Source organism: Falco rusticolus, chromosome 2, assembly GCF_015220075.1.
Source record: "Falco rusticolus isolate bFalRus1 chromosome 2, bFalRus1.pri, whole genome shotgun sequence".
NCBI classification, from domain to species: Eukaryota; Metazoa; Chordata; class Aves; order Falconiformes; family Falconidae; genus Falco; species Falco rusticolus.
In genome coordinates, this window is record NC_051188.1 from 4,060,495 (window position 1) to 4,076,653 (window position 16,159).

The following is a 16,159-nucleotide window of genomic DNA, read 5'->3' on the forward strand; positions in this document are numbered from 1 at the left end:
GGAAGGAGCCGCTTTGCCTTGGGAAGAGAAAAGCCTGGATACTCAGCAAACATGCTTGCACATCTGCTAGTTCGTCACCTGGCTATACTGCCACTAATTCATTTCTCCACAATCCCAGAGCAAAGTTAGAGCTGCCACCCTTTCCTATGCCAAAGCAAGTCATGGTTACAAGCACAAGTCATGGTTACAAGCAATGCAGATTGCTCACCCAGCAGCTTCCCAAACTTTCCCCTTGCTGTCACTTGCAGCACCGCTGCAGAAGACACCCCTGGGCTGGCTGGGCTGGTCCTTCCACCCATCCACATCTGGCCAGCTGAAGAGCTGAGCCCAGCACCTCCTGCTTTCCTTGAGAACCACTGAGATAAGAGCAGAGGCAAGTTCCTCTTTCCACCCTGACAGAGCAGAGCATCCAGCAGCCACCTGACCTGCTGGAGTGAGCCTGTCCCATGAATTTCCCACATTTCCCACTTATTAAACAGTGGCAATGTCTGTGACAGCATGAAAGGAAACAAAATATGGCATCTGCGACACACTCGAACATTTTCATCTGGGAGGATGGATTTCCTCAGGTGCTCTGGTGTATACAGACAGAGACACAAGTTGTTCAAATATTAACATTGAGAGCTTTCCCTTTACGTCAGTCCAATGCAACAGTGTCTAAATAGTAATAATTAAAAAAATCAGTTCCTTTCTTAGCCCAGCTTTGATAACTGGCTTATGTTGCTACTGTAAATCCAGCAGGTCTCCACTGAATTTCTGAGGGCAGGTGATGCCTGAGCTGCCAAAATGGAAAGAGAAAATGAGAGCAAGCAGGAGAAGCAGAGATGTTTTTGGAGACTTTGAGGGTTTTCCTCCGGTTCCCGAAGCAAAACAATGTTCTCAAGAGCAGTTTTAATCCTTTACACCACCTGAAAGCATCCCTCCTTCCCTTCACCTGGCATAAAACATGAGGTTAGGATGGCCATTAACAACTTGGTAGTTACCAGTGCAGAGCAAAGATAAGTGAGATGAGGAGCACAGAGGTCAGATCTGTCAGGATCCACATGATGTTGTACTGCTGCGGAGTCTGGAAGAGAACAAGAGGATGTGTCCACCACCAAGGACCCCAAGATATGCAAAAGAGTTGCTCTTTCTTGCTGCTCAAATATAGCCATTCAGCTGCCTGGTTTGCATGTGCTGTAACATCCCTCAGGTGTTTAAAGCATTTGGTGGCATTTCAAAGTGGCCACTCACCAGTAGCTGCTGGTGTCAAATCATCATCCTTCATAAAAACAGGTCTGTTGTGTGATCAAGAAGACTGTACCACTTCATGGTGAATATAACAGGGACCTCTTGTTTGTACAGTCAGGCCCTGTAGGTCTCTCATTCCCTCCATCATTAATATTAACTGGTGGCATCTCATTTTCTCTGGCAAAACTGTCCTTTAGTGAACACCACAGAGGGTCTGGGATGGCTCCTACTTTAAGTCTAAGAGCATCTGAAGATTCACCCTTAGATGGCATAGTCTCCACTCATCCTCAAAATGGACTGAAACACTGCAGTTGTCTGAATGGGAGCATCATAAAACCTGCTTCAAGCATCTGAAGCCAGTGATTCTACATAGTAACCCCTTTAGGCTTGCAGGAACTCTGGTGGGACCAGTGCCTCAGGTGCTTCTTAGACCTGTAGGTTGTCCAAGGCAGAACAGGGAATACACAAATTATGTGAAAAAATTCCTCCCAGCAAAGAAGGGTTATTTCTATGGTTGTTTCCCTCAGGCTTGTGGAACAAGACCAAGTTTGAGAAGGGCAGTGGGAAGCCCTGGGAAATGAGGACCTTCTGACATCAATAAGATGCTTAAAAATTTTAGAAGTGGAAATCCTCATGCATCAGCTTGTGCCCTCAAAGGCCGTTCCTTTCTCCCTTCACAAGTCTCAATATGACTTTTTTTTCAGTCATCTCAAGGCCTAGGTTGCAAATCCTAACAAGTAGGTTGCTTCTACCTGAGCCAGGAGAAAAAAGAAGGTTTTGGTGCTATCTGTAGTGGCCCAGAGGTTCCAGAGAAGCCAGGTTTCAACTCAAGTCCTTTTCATGCAAAGTGTCCTTTATCCATGAACCGACCCATGGTCTCCAAAAGTAACCATGAACATCCCAACTCTACTTCCTACCCCTGGGACAGGAACGATTTTCACTTACCATGAGGAAGAGTGGCTGGCTGAGATTCTTCAGCATGTGGACAGCATTGGTGGTCACAGAGTGTGCCCCAGAACACCACGCCAGGGAGAAAAGCCATGGCTCGTTGACCACATAGAGGTTGGTGGTGATGTTTGCCTCAGCATATTTCCTTTAAAAGACCAAAAGGCAATAGCCTTCATTAAGCAAGGAGGCTAGTACTTCCTTTGGGCTGAATCAAGGAGAGACAGCAATGTTCTGTAGGAAAGGCTTGCTTTAGGACCTAGGTAAGAGGAGAAAGGAAAGCCAACCAGCCTATACTTAACCATTCACAACTGGCCAATACAGAATAGCTGATCTGCTAGAAGTAAATGCAGATAAAATGTCCAAAAGGTCAACATTTTCTTACCCTTCTGCCATATGAATCAGTGTAATGATGTGTTTGTAAAGGAGGTTGTAGCGAGGTCAGTAGTGGGTCAGTCTCTCCTCCCAAGTAACAAGCAACAGGACAAGAGGAAATGGCCTCAAGTTGCTCCAGGGGAGGTTTAGATTGGAGATTGGGAAACATTTCTTCCCCAAAAAGTGGGTCAAGCATTGGAACAGGCTGCCCAGGGAAGCAGTAGAGTCACCATCGCTGGAGATAATTGAAAAAACGTGTAGACTTGGTGCTTAGGGATATGTTTTAGTGGTGGACTTGGCAGTGCTGGGTTAAGGGTTGGACTTGATGATCTGAAAGGTCTTTTCCAACCTAAACAATTCTGTGATTCTGTAATCTCTTAGTTGGGTGTTGGAAACCACCTCGAAGCTGGCTACTAATGTTTGTCATGCTTGCTGCATCAACTCATCATTTTTCAAGTTCTTACAGGCTATTGGAACAATATGAAGTAAGATCATACTCTGTATAACGATAAAGCAATATATATCATTACTATCACCATTTGTAAATCTACCTAGGATCTATCCAGGGTTTACCCAAATGGATCTACCTAGTATTTTACATCCTGTGAAAATTGTCATTGAGAAAACACTAACACTACTCTTATCCAAATGATTAAACATTTTCTTTTCTTCTTTTTTTTAAAATTGGATTTAAATATTTTTGTGCACTGTGGAAATAAAACTGTTTTAAAAAGGAGAGCTGAGCAGATTGTTTTTTCTTTTTTTTTTTTTTTTTTTTCTTTTTTTTTTCTTCTCTTCATATAAGACAGCCATTTTGGAAATTCATGAAAGAACGTGGAGCTTTCCATTGAAGAGATGATATTGTCAGTGTGTCAGAAGCAACAGAGTACTGGTAGTAACAGACACAAGAAATGAAGTCTCCAAAACACCAGCTACAAGAGGGTGATGGTCTCTCACTGCAGCATTATGCACGCACACTGACGTGGTGGAAGAGCTATGGGAGGTTAAACAGTTGTCCATTCTCCGTGATTCAGAGTTGATGGACTGAAGGTGGCATGAATGAAAGGACATGAAATCAGGAGACAGTTGTGTTATTCTACCCAGGAGATCCTCAGATCCTGGTCAAGTAAATAGGGACTTGGGCGCAGGGGGGGTGTAATTACATATGCCACCTCTTGATCACACACAATGTCAACAGTAGGAGTGAGCTACAGTCCTTCACTCCCAAAACACAACAGGGATGGTCACTTGATCTAAAGAAGCTCTTTTCAAAATGCTATAGATCCTGGAGCTAGTCACTGGAGGGAGACATTGCCACATGCATGAGGCAAACACAGCCCAGATGCAGTCTACTGACGGTATTTGGGGCTGAAACTGCAACCTACCGGATATCTTCACTGGACATTTCTGTGTAGGCCAGATTGAGTTTGACAATATTGTCCATCAATAGGTCTTCAACCGGGGCCTTACTGCCCACTGTCTGCTGAAAGCCAGGAGCGACAGATTGAACAAAGGACCTCATGTCATTCTGCAGCCATAGGACCTGTGGGCAACAAGACCACCCAGTGAATTCACAACAGACGTACTAATACGCCCTGCCCTTCACACAAACCCTGTAAAGATAATATCTTGAGGGGATTAACCCAGCCTGTCAAATGACATGTTTCTCTCCATGATCAAAGAACATTTGGATGCAGGGTTAAAACTTGCAAGTCACTTTCATCAAGAAATAAGTATTCACGGCTCCTAGCTTATCAACTTGAAATCAGCGACTATATTTCACACAGCCCAACAAAAGATGCAATGTTTGACATGAATGAAAAGACAGCTTTGGTTTATGGGAAAGTCAACAGAAAATATTCTGTTCTCCCACTCTCCCAGCATGGGAAAAGAGATCTTCAGCACAGACCAGAGTAACTGCCCAGATATTGATGGGTGCATAACCTGATCCTCAAGAGTTTAGCATTAATCCATTGCCAGGGGAAGGAGGAAGGCAATGAAGGCTCCCAGATCGCTGTGTTTTAATTTAAGCCAGGAGTTTCTATGCAATATATAAAATGAGCATGGGTGACAGGGAGTAGGCTTCCATTTATTACAATGAAAGGATGCTGTTTGGGGACAATGGCATCAGTTGGTATATACACTGGCTTATTTCCCTGTGCTGCTGTAGGGCTACGCTATTTTGTACCTGCTGAGGAACCAATAGTAGGGATATCCTCTAAACGATGCCTCTTAAAACAAATGAAATGCAAAGCGATGGACCTTTTGCAGGGGAAATCATGCAGCGTATGACCCCAAAGTCCCAATTCAGAGAGCAAGAAAAAGAGATGTGGAGGAGTGAGGCCACCCTACCAGATGGGGTCTAATCCCCGACTCATTGAGGATGACTTCCAGGGTTCTGTTGATCCATGAATTCCTGTAAGGATGTTTCTCTGGAGGACGGTAGAGATCAAATATCACAAGTTTATTCTGACTGTCTGCGAGGTGCAAGAAATTACTTAGCTTGTAAATTGACTGATTCATTGCCTGGTTTTGATCTGCCCTTGACAGTGAGCTCATGCATGAAAATGGTTTGTCCTGGAAATAAACAAATACAGAAAAGGAAATCAATCAGGCAGTCCCCTCTGGGAGTCAGCTGCATGCAAAAAAATTGTACCTCTAAGAGGGAAAAAGTTTGACATCAGCCTTTGTCAGGTGAGGATATTGTATTTTGCTTAGCTCTTCTACCTGAGAAACAGGGGAAATTAAGCCAGGCTGTGATGACATTGCTTCTGGGACCTCAACTGCACAGTTCACAGCTAGCTCTGCTGTGCTTCTCTGTCCCACCATGTTAACTATGACTATTATACACAGCACCATGCACAAGTAGGTCTTGTCTTCTTCCCCCAGCCCACATGTTCTGCTGCTGCCACGATAAGAAGCCACAAGAACAGCCACCAGCCAACCGCTATAGGTCTCCTAAACCTAAAGGCCAACAGGACAAAGCAAGGAGACCCAAACTGAAGGTTTTCTATTGAATTCTCTGAGTTTGGCTCAACTCCTAATGAACAGTAGTTCCTCTCCTAATATTCCTGCTATTAAGTAGTAGCCAGCTGATGTCTTTTCTACATTCAGTTGATGACAGTCCTTCCTGGTGCTTACCTTAAGAAACCACGTTCCAGCATTTAACTCCTCCAGGGTATCCCAGGAGAACAGCGCGGCATTTTGAGCAGTGTCATTGGGGTAGACCTCCTTGATGTTAGTTGTCCTCCTCAAGGTGCTGTCATGCATGAGGAAAGGAACTCCATCATAGCTGTTGGAGAGCAAGAGTTCGGGTCACCTGAGGTGCAAGTTCATTCATGGCATGAGCAGACTCACACCAGGTCAGAAGACAATGTGTGAATGCAGCAGTACAGCCTCCCTCAGTGGAGATGCTGGGACAGGGAGGAAGACTGAGGCTGAAGACACAAGGTTATTTCCAGATTAAATACTGTTGGGTGACCTTGGAGAAGTCATGCCTATCTGTGCCTCAGTTTCCCCAGGGGCAACATAGAGATGGTCGCATTTATGCCTGCCAGCCACTGCCCCAAAAATGGATAGTAGCTTATGGTTGAAATCTTTTTGCTGACACCAAAGTGTTTCTATGGGTTTCAGAGGACTGAAGGCTAAATGGATGGAAAGGCAAAATTTTCCGTTATGGGAAGGTCTACATTGGTAGACGATCTAAGCATTTGTATTTTTCTCACTCAGCACCCAGAAACCACTCATCCTGCAGAGCATCCTGTTAGCAATTCATGGCAACGGATGCCCCAAACAAAGGCAATTAAAGATGTAATAATTAGGACAATGCTGTCGGAAGTCTGAACACAATTTTCTGTTGGTTTGCAGGCCAACCTACAGCCCTCACTGTGGCCTAGAGGTCAGGCTAGGGTAGGAACTTGTCTTTATAGACTGCAAAGCATTTGAAATACCCTGTAGAAATAATGATTGTTAAATCAATAACTTACTGACTTGCCTGAGAACAACCATGCCCTACAGCCCCCATCATCACGTGTCACCTGTGGGACCCTGTCCAAGCCATCAGTAAAAACTAATTGCCTGGAGTTGCGTGTCTCCAAAGGCAGCTGTTGGAAGAAGCAGTATATATTCTGTGAGATGCGATGTTTTCCCCTTACCTAATGGTGACGTCTGTTTCAAGACCATCCCCACCATGTTCAATTGTCTTCTGAAAGGACATCTCAGTGTTTTCTGGTGCCAACTGGAAAAAAAAGGATGCATGAGCAGGTAATTTTCAAACACACTCTGGGGGACTCTGTAAGTACTTTCTGTCTCTTTATAAAGCCTCTGTCTTTTATTAAGGGAACATCACTATCTTCTTAAAGTCTGCTGTTTGTTTTCTTCTACTTTAGCCACCAAATCCATCCTGTCCCTCAGGAACAGTGTTATCCTGGCTAGCAAATCCATGCAGTGATGCCTTTGGCATGCAGTTCCAAACAGAAATGTCTCCCCTTCTACCCTTCACAGATTTCATGGAAAAACACAGATGATGATGAAGGTAGCGAGACACAGGTTGAAGACATGATGTAAAATAACTTCTCCAGACCTACCATTGGTGCTCCACGGTGTCCAATGAGGGCTGGCTTTGGTCCAAGTGTCCCCATCTCTCTGATGCAAGGAGAGTACATCCCCAGAGGTATCAAGAAAAGAAAGAGAAGCATAGCCAGGTATGGACCAACAATTATCACCTGAACAACTGAAAGAATTTGAAGGAGGAAGGCTAGAGTTAATCCATGAAGTAATGTACAAACAAGGGTTTGCCTTGCGGCTTGACTTTTAATACAGCCCTCCAGCGAAGTAGCTGTTGGGCTTTGTCCCATCCCCTTTTTCCATCCTTTCTTCCCCTAATTTTCACTTTCTCTCCAAACAATGCAACCCAGGAAAACAAGCTGGTCAAAGCAAGGACATAGACTAAGTCAGAACTGCAGGTTTTGTGCTTTAATGACATCTCACTATCTCTTATAGCAAGACATGGCCTTAATTTCTTTTTCTTTAGAAGTGGTGCAATGAAATATCCCCCACCTGTAGAAAAGCAATCCTCAACAGAAGGATGCTAATTTTTTTCTTACTCATGTAGAAACAAGTAACATTTTGAAGTTTCATTCACAGTGAAGAGGAGGAACCTTCTTCAACTATGTTACATCCCTTTAAGGTGAATATTTCCCTGGTTCATTCAGATTGTTGTCAGCAACCTTCCACGTGTGACCTACAGAACCCTACAGACTGACTGCACGGGCATTGCATCTCAGAAACTTGCCAACTGATTACCTATGGTCTTCTCTAGAGTCTGTTGACACACTGCCCAAGAGCCCCAGTAAGCCTTCGCTTCGGGGAACAAAACAGTTCCTCTGAGAAACAAGCACCTATGTACCAACATCTCTTTCCTGAATAGGACCACCACCCCTCTGCACATTGTCCCAGTGGCTCTGAAGTAACCTGGGCTTACACCAAGCTGACTTATTGATCAGAGGGTCCATCAGGCATGGTGGACGGTAACATCTAGAGTCCCAGCCTATTCCCTCCCAACCTCCTCAGTTGCAGTTCAATAAGAAGAACCTTGGGCAAGAAAAAAAATGCTTTCACCAGCCCATTCTGTCTGTGATTTTTATTACCAATCAAGATCTGCAGACAGGTGTCATGTAGATCGCTTGATCACAAACGAACTAGTAGGCTACAACAAAGCTTTTACCATCAGTCAGATTCTATTGTCCGTGCTGTTTCACCTTTCAAACCACACTGCTGCTCCTCCATGCAACCCCCTCTTCCACTATCCTCAGTGATATTTAACTACTTAACAGGAGCCAGCCACAGCTGCACCTTATCCACATCAGCGAAGCCAGCCCACAGCTGTATATTATCAATGTTAATTAACCTGCCTTCATTCCTCTACAAATCCCCCCCTTTTTTTTTTCCTCTTTTTTCTTTTCTTTTTTCTTCTTAACATTTCGTACCTTATGTATTTAACAATCAGTAGATAATCTTGACTATATGGAGAGACTAGATCAGGGAAAAACAGCCAGCCCCAGAGCCAGGCTCTTCTGCGGCTGTTCCTAGCACCTGGCCTTGTCCTTACACTACTTGGTCATACTTCTCAGAGATGGATGGAAACTTCCCATGAGATAACACTGGGAAGTGATCAAAAAGCTCTTTCCCCTATCTCAGCTGGCTTCTCCTGAGATGCACCAGCCTGAAGTGGATTGACTGGACTGGAGATCCCTTCTGAGACAGAAAAGCTGAGTATAACAAACAAACATCAGCCAGGAGAGCTGCCACTGGCTGCTTTCTCCCACAGAGGGCTGAACAAATTTCCACGCATGACTCAGAACATGGGTGCTTCTGCTGATCTCCTCTGTCTCAAGGCTGGTCACTGCCCTGATATAAGGCAAAACTGTGCAAGGGAGCAAGCAAGCCAGCAACACACCTGCACAGCCACAGGACAGTGCACAGTCCAAGCCACAGTCCCACTTACTTCCCCTGGATACACAGACATTAAAAGTTTCCTCCAACTGGAGTGCGGGTGTGGAAGAAAGGGCTCCTGCATGCCTCTTTTCCCACACTGATACACGCCTTTTGTCGTATAGGGAGCAGGAAGCAGAGCTACTGTACCTTTCTTATCTGCTCTGATGGCATGAAGAGCCACCGGCCAGGACAGGAGGACCATGATAGTTATTGCCCCTATGTGGAGATAGGGAGCTGTGATCTGGCAAGGAGAGAAAAGAATTTTAGTCAAAGGATGATGTGTGGAGACAGATGGAATCAAGCCTCAGCACAGCTGCAGCTTCCACCTGGATGGGCTCTGGCTGCAGATACCAGCAGTTTGACCTCTCTCCCACACCTGTGTTGGATCCACCAAACAACTCTGGAGTTGGGGGAGAGATATGTCCCCCAGCCAGGCCACCTACCCAGGCTGAGGAGTGCTCCTTACTGCCCTACACAGCTGTCCACGTCCATGAGGGCACGACTGCCATTACTCTGTGCCATAATCTGGGAGCATCTTCTGGGGAGTGGCCAGTTTAATCCAGTCTAACCCAATCCAATCCCATCTAGGTAATAGTCATCTCCATGTCACACTGCAGCTAAATCACTAACTTGGTGTCAACAAAGCTGAGTGATAAAATGTGATATTTACACCTGTATGGAACATATACTGTGGTATAGGAGAAGCAGATATATTAGATAATACCTATTGCTGCACAGATACAGTAACTGGACTTCATTTTTTCGCCTTAAAAATTAAACAAGGATATCAGAAGCTAAGAATCGCTTCTGTGCTTAACAGGAATGCATGAGCAGAGCTGGAAACCAAGCAGAAATAGTTTGTCACTTGTGGAGATGCTGAATGGATGTTGGTATGACACACTTTTCATAAAACTAGGCAAATCTGCCAAAGAAACCAGTCCATTTTCTCATGCTCGTCAGATTTCTGCTCCAGCCAGAACCAAGAGTTAGCAGGGTATGTGCTAGGAAAAAAAGCTATCCAGATGCAAGCCTTTCCTATTGCTTAATCCATGCTGATCCTCTAAGCTGGAAAGGTTACAGAAAGCAGCAGTCATTGAGAGATGTTATTGCGTGTGATACTGTCTGCCCTGGACACCTGATACCAACATCCTTCGATCAGAAGCAGGATTCAGTTGTGTAAACAGAGGTGCCAACTGAGATGTCCAGGATATCTGAGACAGCTTTGCCGGGCTAATGGACATGACACAGGATCTACAAGAGATTCATGTCCTTTGGGAACAGCAGCAGGAGGCCATGCAAAACATCCCAAAGGGCTTGAACACCTGAAATAAACACCACCTGTGGCTGTGGGGAACCCAAAGACCCTTGTGTCTCCTCCTCATCCACCTCCTCTGGAGTCTGTAAGGGGAAGGAGAAGCTGATGGGTTCTCATTACCTTTGCCAGCGCATAGCCCAACAGTTACCAGCCTCTGTAGAGCAGGAACATGCAATTAACCACACCCCACAAACACCACATCTCTGATTGCTCTCCCAACACTCACAAGCAGCAGGCCACAGCGGGGAGAGGTGATAGGCCCAAATGACATCTGCAAGGCAGCTGTGTACTCAAAGGCTACATCCTTCTTCCTTCCCAATACATGTGGGGACATGAATGCTCAGACACTAAACAGCACTGGGCAGCCCTTGCCTCCATCTTCAGATCTGGTGAGAGTTGAGGAGAGCAACAGACTATGCACTCTGACCTCTTGCATTGTTGTCCCACCTGAATCCAGCGTTCCCCACCTGCTCCCCAAAAACTCAGTGCTGTCCTGCCCTCAGAAGAGGACTCTCCTGAGTCACAGAAGACTTAAGTTGTGCTAATGCTAAAGCTGCTGGACTGGCAGGATCTGATTATGGAGAAAGTTCTTGCTCCAGCAATCCTACCCGTCAAACAGGTCTGATTTACCTGCCCTGGGCACCTGCAAATTAACAGCAGACCTACTTTTTGCCAAAAAGAAAAAAAAAAAAAAAAAGAAAAGGATGTGACTTCCCAAACTGAGACATGTTGTAGATCAGAGAGCTTGAAATTCAGCCTCAAGTCTGGGTTTCCTTTCTCCCAACAGGACATGTTAAGTCATAATAAAACTTTACCCAAAACCATGTACCCTGCCAGGAAAACCCATGTGAAAAACACCCACCATATGGAATATTTTCTACCGATTACCACAAAATACTTCTATGAACAAGTTGTTCTTTCAAACAGACCTCCCAGCCCCTCTTACCTGGAACGACAGGCGCACAGTTTTCCATTGATCTCCCCAGAGTACTGATAATATAAAGAGGGCTGTGATAGAGAAGCCCAGGACAAGAAAAGTCCCAATCTGGGGAGACAAAGACATAAATCAGCATCAGCATCCCTGCACAGGCTGTGCCATCCATTTGACTCACAGGTTTATGTAAGCAGCTTGGACTCGGTAAGTTTAGGATGCATGAGATTGTCAGTTCAGAGACAGAGAGATCCAAAGGGACTCAAACCCGGCCAAGAGTGCTATCGACTGGCTTTTCTGTATAGCAAGACTGATCTTAAGAGTTGGGTACCCAACTAATCAGCCTTCAGCGCTCCCTCTAGAATCATTGGAGAAAGAGAGGAATTTCCAGAGGTGATCCATTCCCACTCGCTTTATGAGGGAAGACACCTCTCTCTCTGTGTTGATGTAGCTGGAGCACAGACAATCAGTTTACGTTAGATCTCTAACCTGCAGGTGGCTAAATTCAGAAGTGATGAATTCCACACAAAAGGGACAGCAACACAGCTTCCTTATGTTATGAGCTGCTTTGCAACAGGCTTCAGCAAACACTCCCATAATTAAGACATGATTTTAGCCAAAAAAGTGAGGAGGTAGCTCAGTCTATTCTTTGGCTTCTTGCTCAGTTTGGTACCAGCACAGTGGTGACGGCAGGCTCTTCTTTGTACATCATCTATCTGCTGAGAACTAAGAGCAAGTAGAAATTGGACCAAGGCCTTAACCATTCTTCAGGGGGATCCTACAGATCAACACCTTAATAATCCATTCCTAATCTGTTCCACGCAAGGATGCAGTCTCAATTATTGTTGGGTTTTTTATATATAAATTGTTCTACATCTTTCTGGTTCTTCTGTAAGTCGGTTTCCAATAGTAAGGGTGTCTGTGTTTTCATTATTTAAATGAAGAAACACAGGATCAAGTATCTGCATGTTCAGCTATTCCCTCCTACTGTGAGATTCACAATCACATTACATTCTAAACTGCATGGCTAGAGGCTCATTTTTAAAATGCCTCATATAGCCTCAAGAATTTCTTAAGGAAGGTGATACTAATGCATCATTTTGCAGCAACAGTTCTCCAAAGATTTGTTTCTGCACCTTCAAAACTCCACATGGCATTTCCCAAACTACTCAAAGACCAAAAGGCTTAAGGCACCAGGATTCCTTGGGAAAGCCACTTTCTCTTCTGAAGAGATTGCAGCCAATTTTTTCGCTGCTGCTGGAGTCTGCTACAGAAAATTATGCAGTGCTTCTCACGAAAATTTTGCTTTTGTCTTCATGTTACCACATATAGGCCTGTCAAATATAGACTTCACCTGAATGAATCACTGCAGGCTTCTTTTAGAGTCAGTGGGGGGAAAACATGCTTTTTTTGAACTGTGATTCATCTCATTTTAATGTAGATGTCTATGAGCAGCTGGATGAACTGCATCCTCAGAGGATTCATTTACCTCCACTGACTGCAAAGGGAGTTTAGGTGATCAGCTCAGGTGGAAATATCGCTCTTATAGGCATCTAAAGCCTCCTAAGATTAACCTCTTCCATCTCCTCCTCCTCTCTCATAAATCTAAGATGTTTTTCATGCAGGAAAGCACCACAGACTCAATTAATTTAAAGCATGTGTTAGAGTTACCAAGAAAGCCCTGGCTCATCCCACCTTGTGACTCCAGTGTAGGTACAGCTGCTGGCCTTCTGCAAGCAAACACATCGCTAGGACCTGGAAATCAAGAAGACATTGTTTGCATCCTGGTAGAAGATGATGAAGTGTGTTCACTGAGGTACTCCTGGAATTATTTTTGCATTGGGAAGTCACTTTACACTAGGTCTTCCTGCACAATGTCAAGGCTGTTAGCAAGACAGGTGTATGAAGAGAAGTGTCTATTGCTGTAGTAAAAATGCTTCTGAAATGGCCAACCACGTATCAAGGCTGCCCTGCAGGATCAAAGCCCTTTCATGGGTAACAGATAATGAGGCTCTTTGGGGTACACACTTTCAGTGATTTTTCTTTGTGAGTACAAAGTCTGAAAGAGGAACGGTGGCCACGTTCAACTGCTATGGTATGAACCAGCACAGCACTAACCTTGCTTATTTTCTGTGCAATTGTTGGAATTAGAGGCATATCGACCATGGGAGAGAGGTCAGGGAATTAAAAACAAGCCTCCAAAGCACCACAAAAATACAGAGCAGGCAACAAAGGAGAACACTTCCAGAGCACTCGCAGGAAACGCAAGAGGCAGACACATCTCAGAACAGGGAAAAGTGCCTTGGAGATGACAAGACTCTCATTTTTGATGGCTGGCACATTTCTTCCCTCCTGACAGCAAGTTGGAGCCCTTGGTGCCGGGGGTGGTGGTGGTGGTCGTCCTGTGAGACATGGCTCAAGCCCCAGCCAGGGCAGGGGACAACCTGAAAAGCCTTGAACGCCAGGAAGCAAAGGGTGAGGAAAGCCAGTCCATGACTCCGATGGAGTGGTTTTTTGAAGTTGTCCCAGGCCCAAACCACCAGTGAACCTGGTGATGAATCTCAGCAGGAGAAGTACCTCGCTGCTGTGAAAACACACAGGTCTATGCTCAGGAATCCAAGTGCCTGGGGCAAGCTTCCCAAGCAGTGTAAGGAATAATTTGGGGACCAGTATCACCAGATACCAGAGTTTAGAGAAAAGTTTCTGTTAGTAGACATCAGTGTTCCACTGAGAAGGATCATTTATGCTACAGGTCCCTAAAGACTGTAGCACAGTGGGATTGTACTAAAACAGGACATATAGATTTAGGGGAAGGGGCTCTTCTTTCCTGAAATAGAACTCCAGGGCAATGTAATCTGTTTCCCATCCAGCTAAAAACACACTCTCTTTACAGGATCATGCTAATTAGAAGCAAGTTATAAGCTCAGCAGAGAATATAGATCAACTTTTAAATGCTTCTTGACATGTTAGCCTCCTTTGATCAAATCCTGCAGCCAGGACATGATGAGTAACTGTGTTCAAAGAGCAGCTCAGAGAGAACTGAATTACTGCTAAAGATCTTAAGCCAGGCCCATTTAAATAAGCTACTTCAGAAAAAGGAAGAAAAACGGCACTTTGTCCCTTTTCTGCCAGCAATGTTATACAAAGACCTGGTCCTTGGCTAAGGTACAACCAAACACTTATCTCACAGACCATGCTCAACTGGACTTTTCCCTGCTACTGCAATACAACTTTCATATGAATGTTGCATCATATCTAGGAATGCCATTGGAGGGTGAACCCATTTTTATGGATGGAAACAACATCTCATTATCAGTTTACAAGAAGAATAATTCCCCGGTTTCATCCTCAGAGGGTGAAGAAGGAACACCTGAAATTGCAGTGCTGGTCACTGTAGGAGAACACATCTTGATGGACCTGATGTGATGTGCACACCTGAAGCTTAACACCTTAAGCCACAATCACCTCACTTCGTCCTGCTCCTCAAAAGCTGCCTCAGGACCTGTCCAACATGCTCTTCCACACAGAGCAGTTGCCTTTAGCAATGTCCCATGCGGTTGCACCTAGGACAACCAACACCAGCAGGTCCCTCTCCTCCAGACTGCTTCCACACATTTCCTGGGATTGTCTGACACAAGCACCCAGACATGTGGGCTTGGGTGAGCAGCACGTTTCTGACTAGTACTGCTGAGGCTAGAACCCTCTTGTCAGACCCTCTTACAGCCTCCAACACTTGCATTCTTGTCTTCTTTAGTGTGAGGTGCAGAAGTGTCTCCTCTCCACCATCTGCCTGCAAAGTGGTAATTAAGGGATGCTTAAGGCATACCAAGAGATGGATTCGCTGCAAGGAGGGTTGCATCTCTGTCTCCCTCTTCCTGGGTGGGTGCACTGACCACAAGGTTAGGCTGCAGAAGGATGGACAATTCATGCTTAACCTCACTCTACTTCAGCACAGGAGTGACCTGGTACTTATCTCAATACTGCTGGTGAGGCTTAGGCAAGCTCTGAACCTACCACCACAAAGACATGGAGGCAGGCACTTAGATGCTCAGCTCACCTGAAGTATCTGCTCACTTAGATGTTCACAACAGCAAAATTTCAGCTCCTTACATTCACCTTCTGGTAAAAATGCAGCAATTCAGAACTTGTCTGGTACCCTAGTCTCTCAGGGATGGAGGCATCACTTTTTGGACTTCAGTGCCAACGTACTATTTTGAGCTCTCTCTTAATATGCGAATGGAGAGGCCACAACATATCTGAACCTCTTCACTTCGTACAGTCATGAGTCACCTCCCCAAAACCCTCAGCACGAACATGGTTAAACTGCAGAGAGGAAAGTATTATCTGTTAGTGTCTGAAAGACTGAACAAGAAAAGTTTTTTTTTCTTCTCCACTGAGCATGAATGGTCCTGCAATTAGACCCCTCGGCTTAACCTTTTAGCTCTAATGGGGGTGAGAAAATTGTCTTGGGGAGTGATAACAATTGAATTAATTGAAACTGATTGTCTGAAGAAATTACAATGACGCATGCGGATGCAGAGCGTCTTTGTACAGACAGCAAGTGCTTTTTTATGCAGCATTTTGTTCAGCTGCTGGTGGCCTGTGGGCAGAAGAGTGTTTGCTTCAGTGGTTCACAATAAGGTCATGGAAGCAGGCTTGCGGGCTCCAGTTGGGTGCCATCATTAAGGAAGAGGGTATGGTGCTCACAAAAAAAAAGCCAAACCAGCCCAGCCCCTGGTTGTTATAAAATCTTTCTGCTCCAACAAGGGCATTAGGGTGCTCAGTTTTCTGATGTGACAGGCTGCTGGTGGAAAATGTCACAAGGAAACACTGCCTGGGTGAACGTCTCCAGTCCTTCCTGTAACAGG

At 45.0% G+C, this 16,159-nt stretch overlaps 1 protein-coding gene across 3 annotated transcripts in view; it reads right to left on the reverse strand.

The window, feature by feature from the left end:
• The window catches only part of GDPD4 (glycerophosphodiester phosphodiesterase domain containing 4), a 37,748-nt gene that overhangs the window by 2,644 nt on the left and 18,945 nt on the right, over positions 1–16,159 (reverse strand). For all 3 annotated transcript variants that reach the window (XM_037376434.1, XM_037376433.1, XM_037376435.1), the window contains 10 exons: positions 12,987–13,046; positions 11,307–11,405; positions 9,193–9,286; positions 7,137–7,282; positions 6,705–6,787; positions 5,692–5,842; positions 4,903–5,127; positions 3,936–4,093; positions 2,176–2,323; positions 984–1,066 (listed from right to left, as the gene is read on the reverse strand). In XM_037376434.1, the coding sequence (XP_037232331.1) occupies positions 984–1,066; positions 2,176–2,323; positions 3,936–4,093; positions 4,903–5,127; positions 5,692–5,842; positions 6,705–6,787; positions 7,137–7,282; positions 9,193–9,286; positions 11,307–11,405; positions 12,987–13,046 (1,247 nt within the window). The remainder of the gene's footprint in view (positions 1–983; positions 1,067–2,175; positions 2,324–3,935; positions 4,094–4,902; positions 5,128–5,691; positions 5,843–6,704; positions 6,788–7,136; positions 7,283–9,192; positions 9,287–11,306; positions 11,406–12,986; positions 13,047–16,159) is intronic.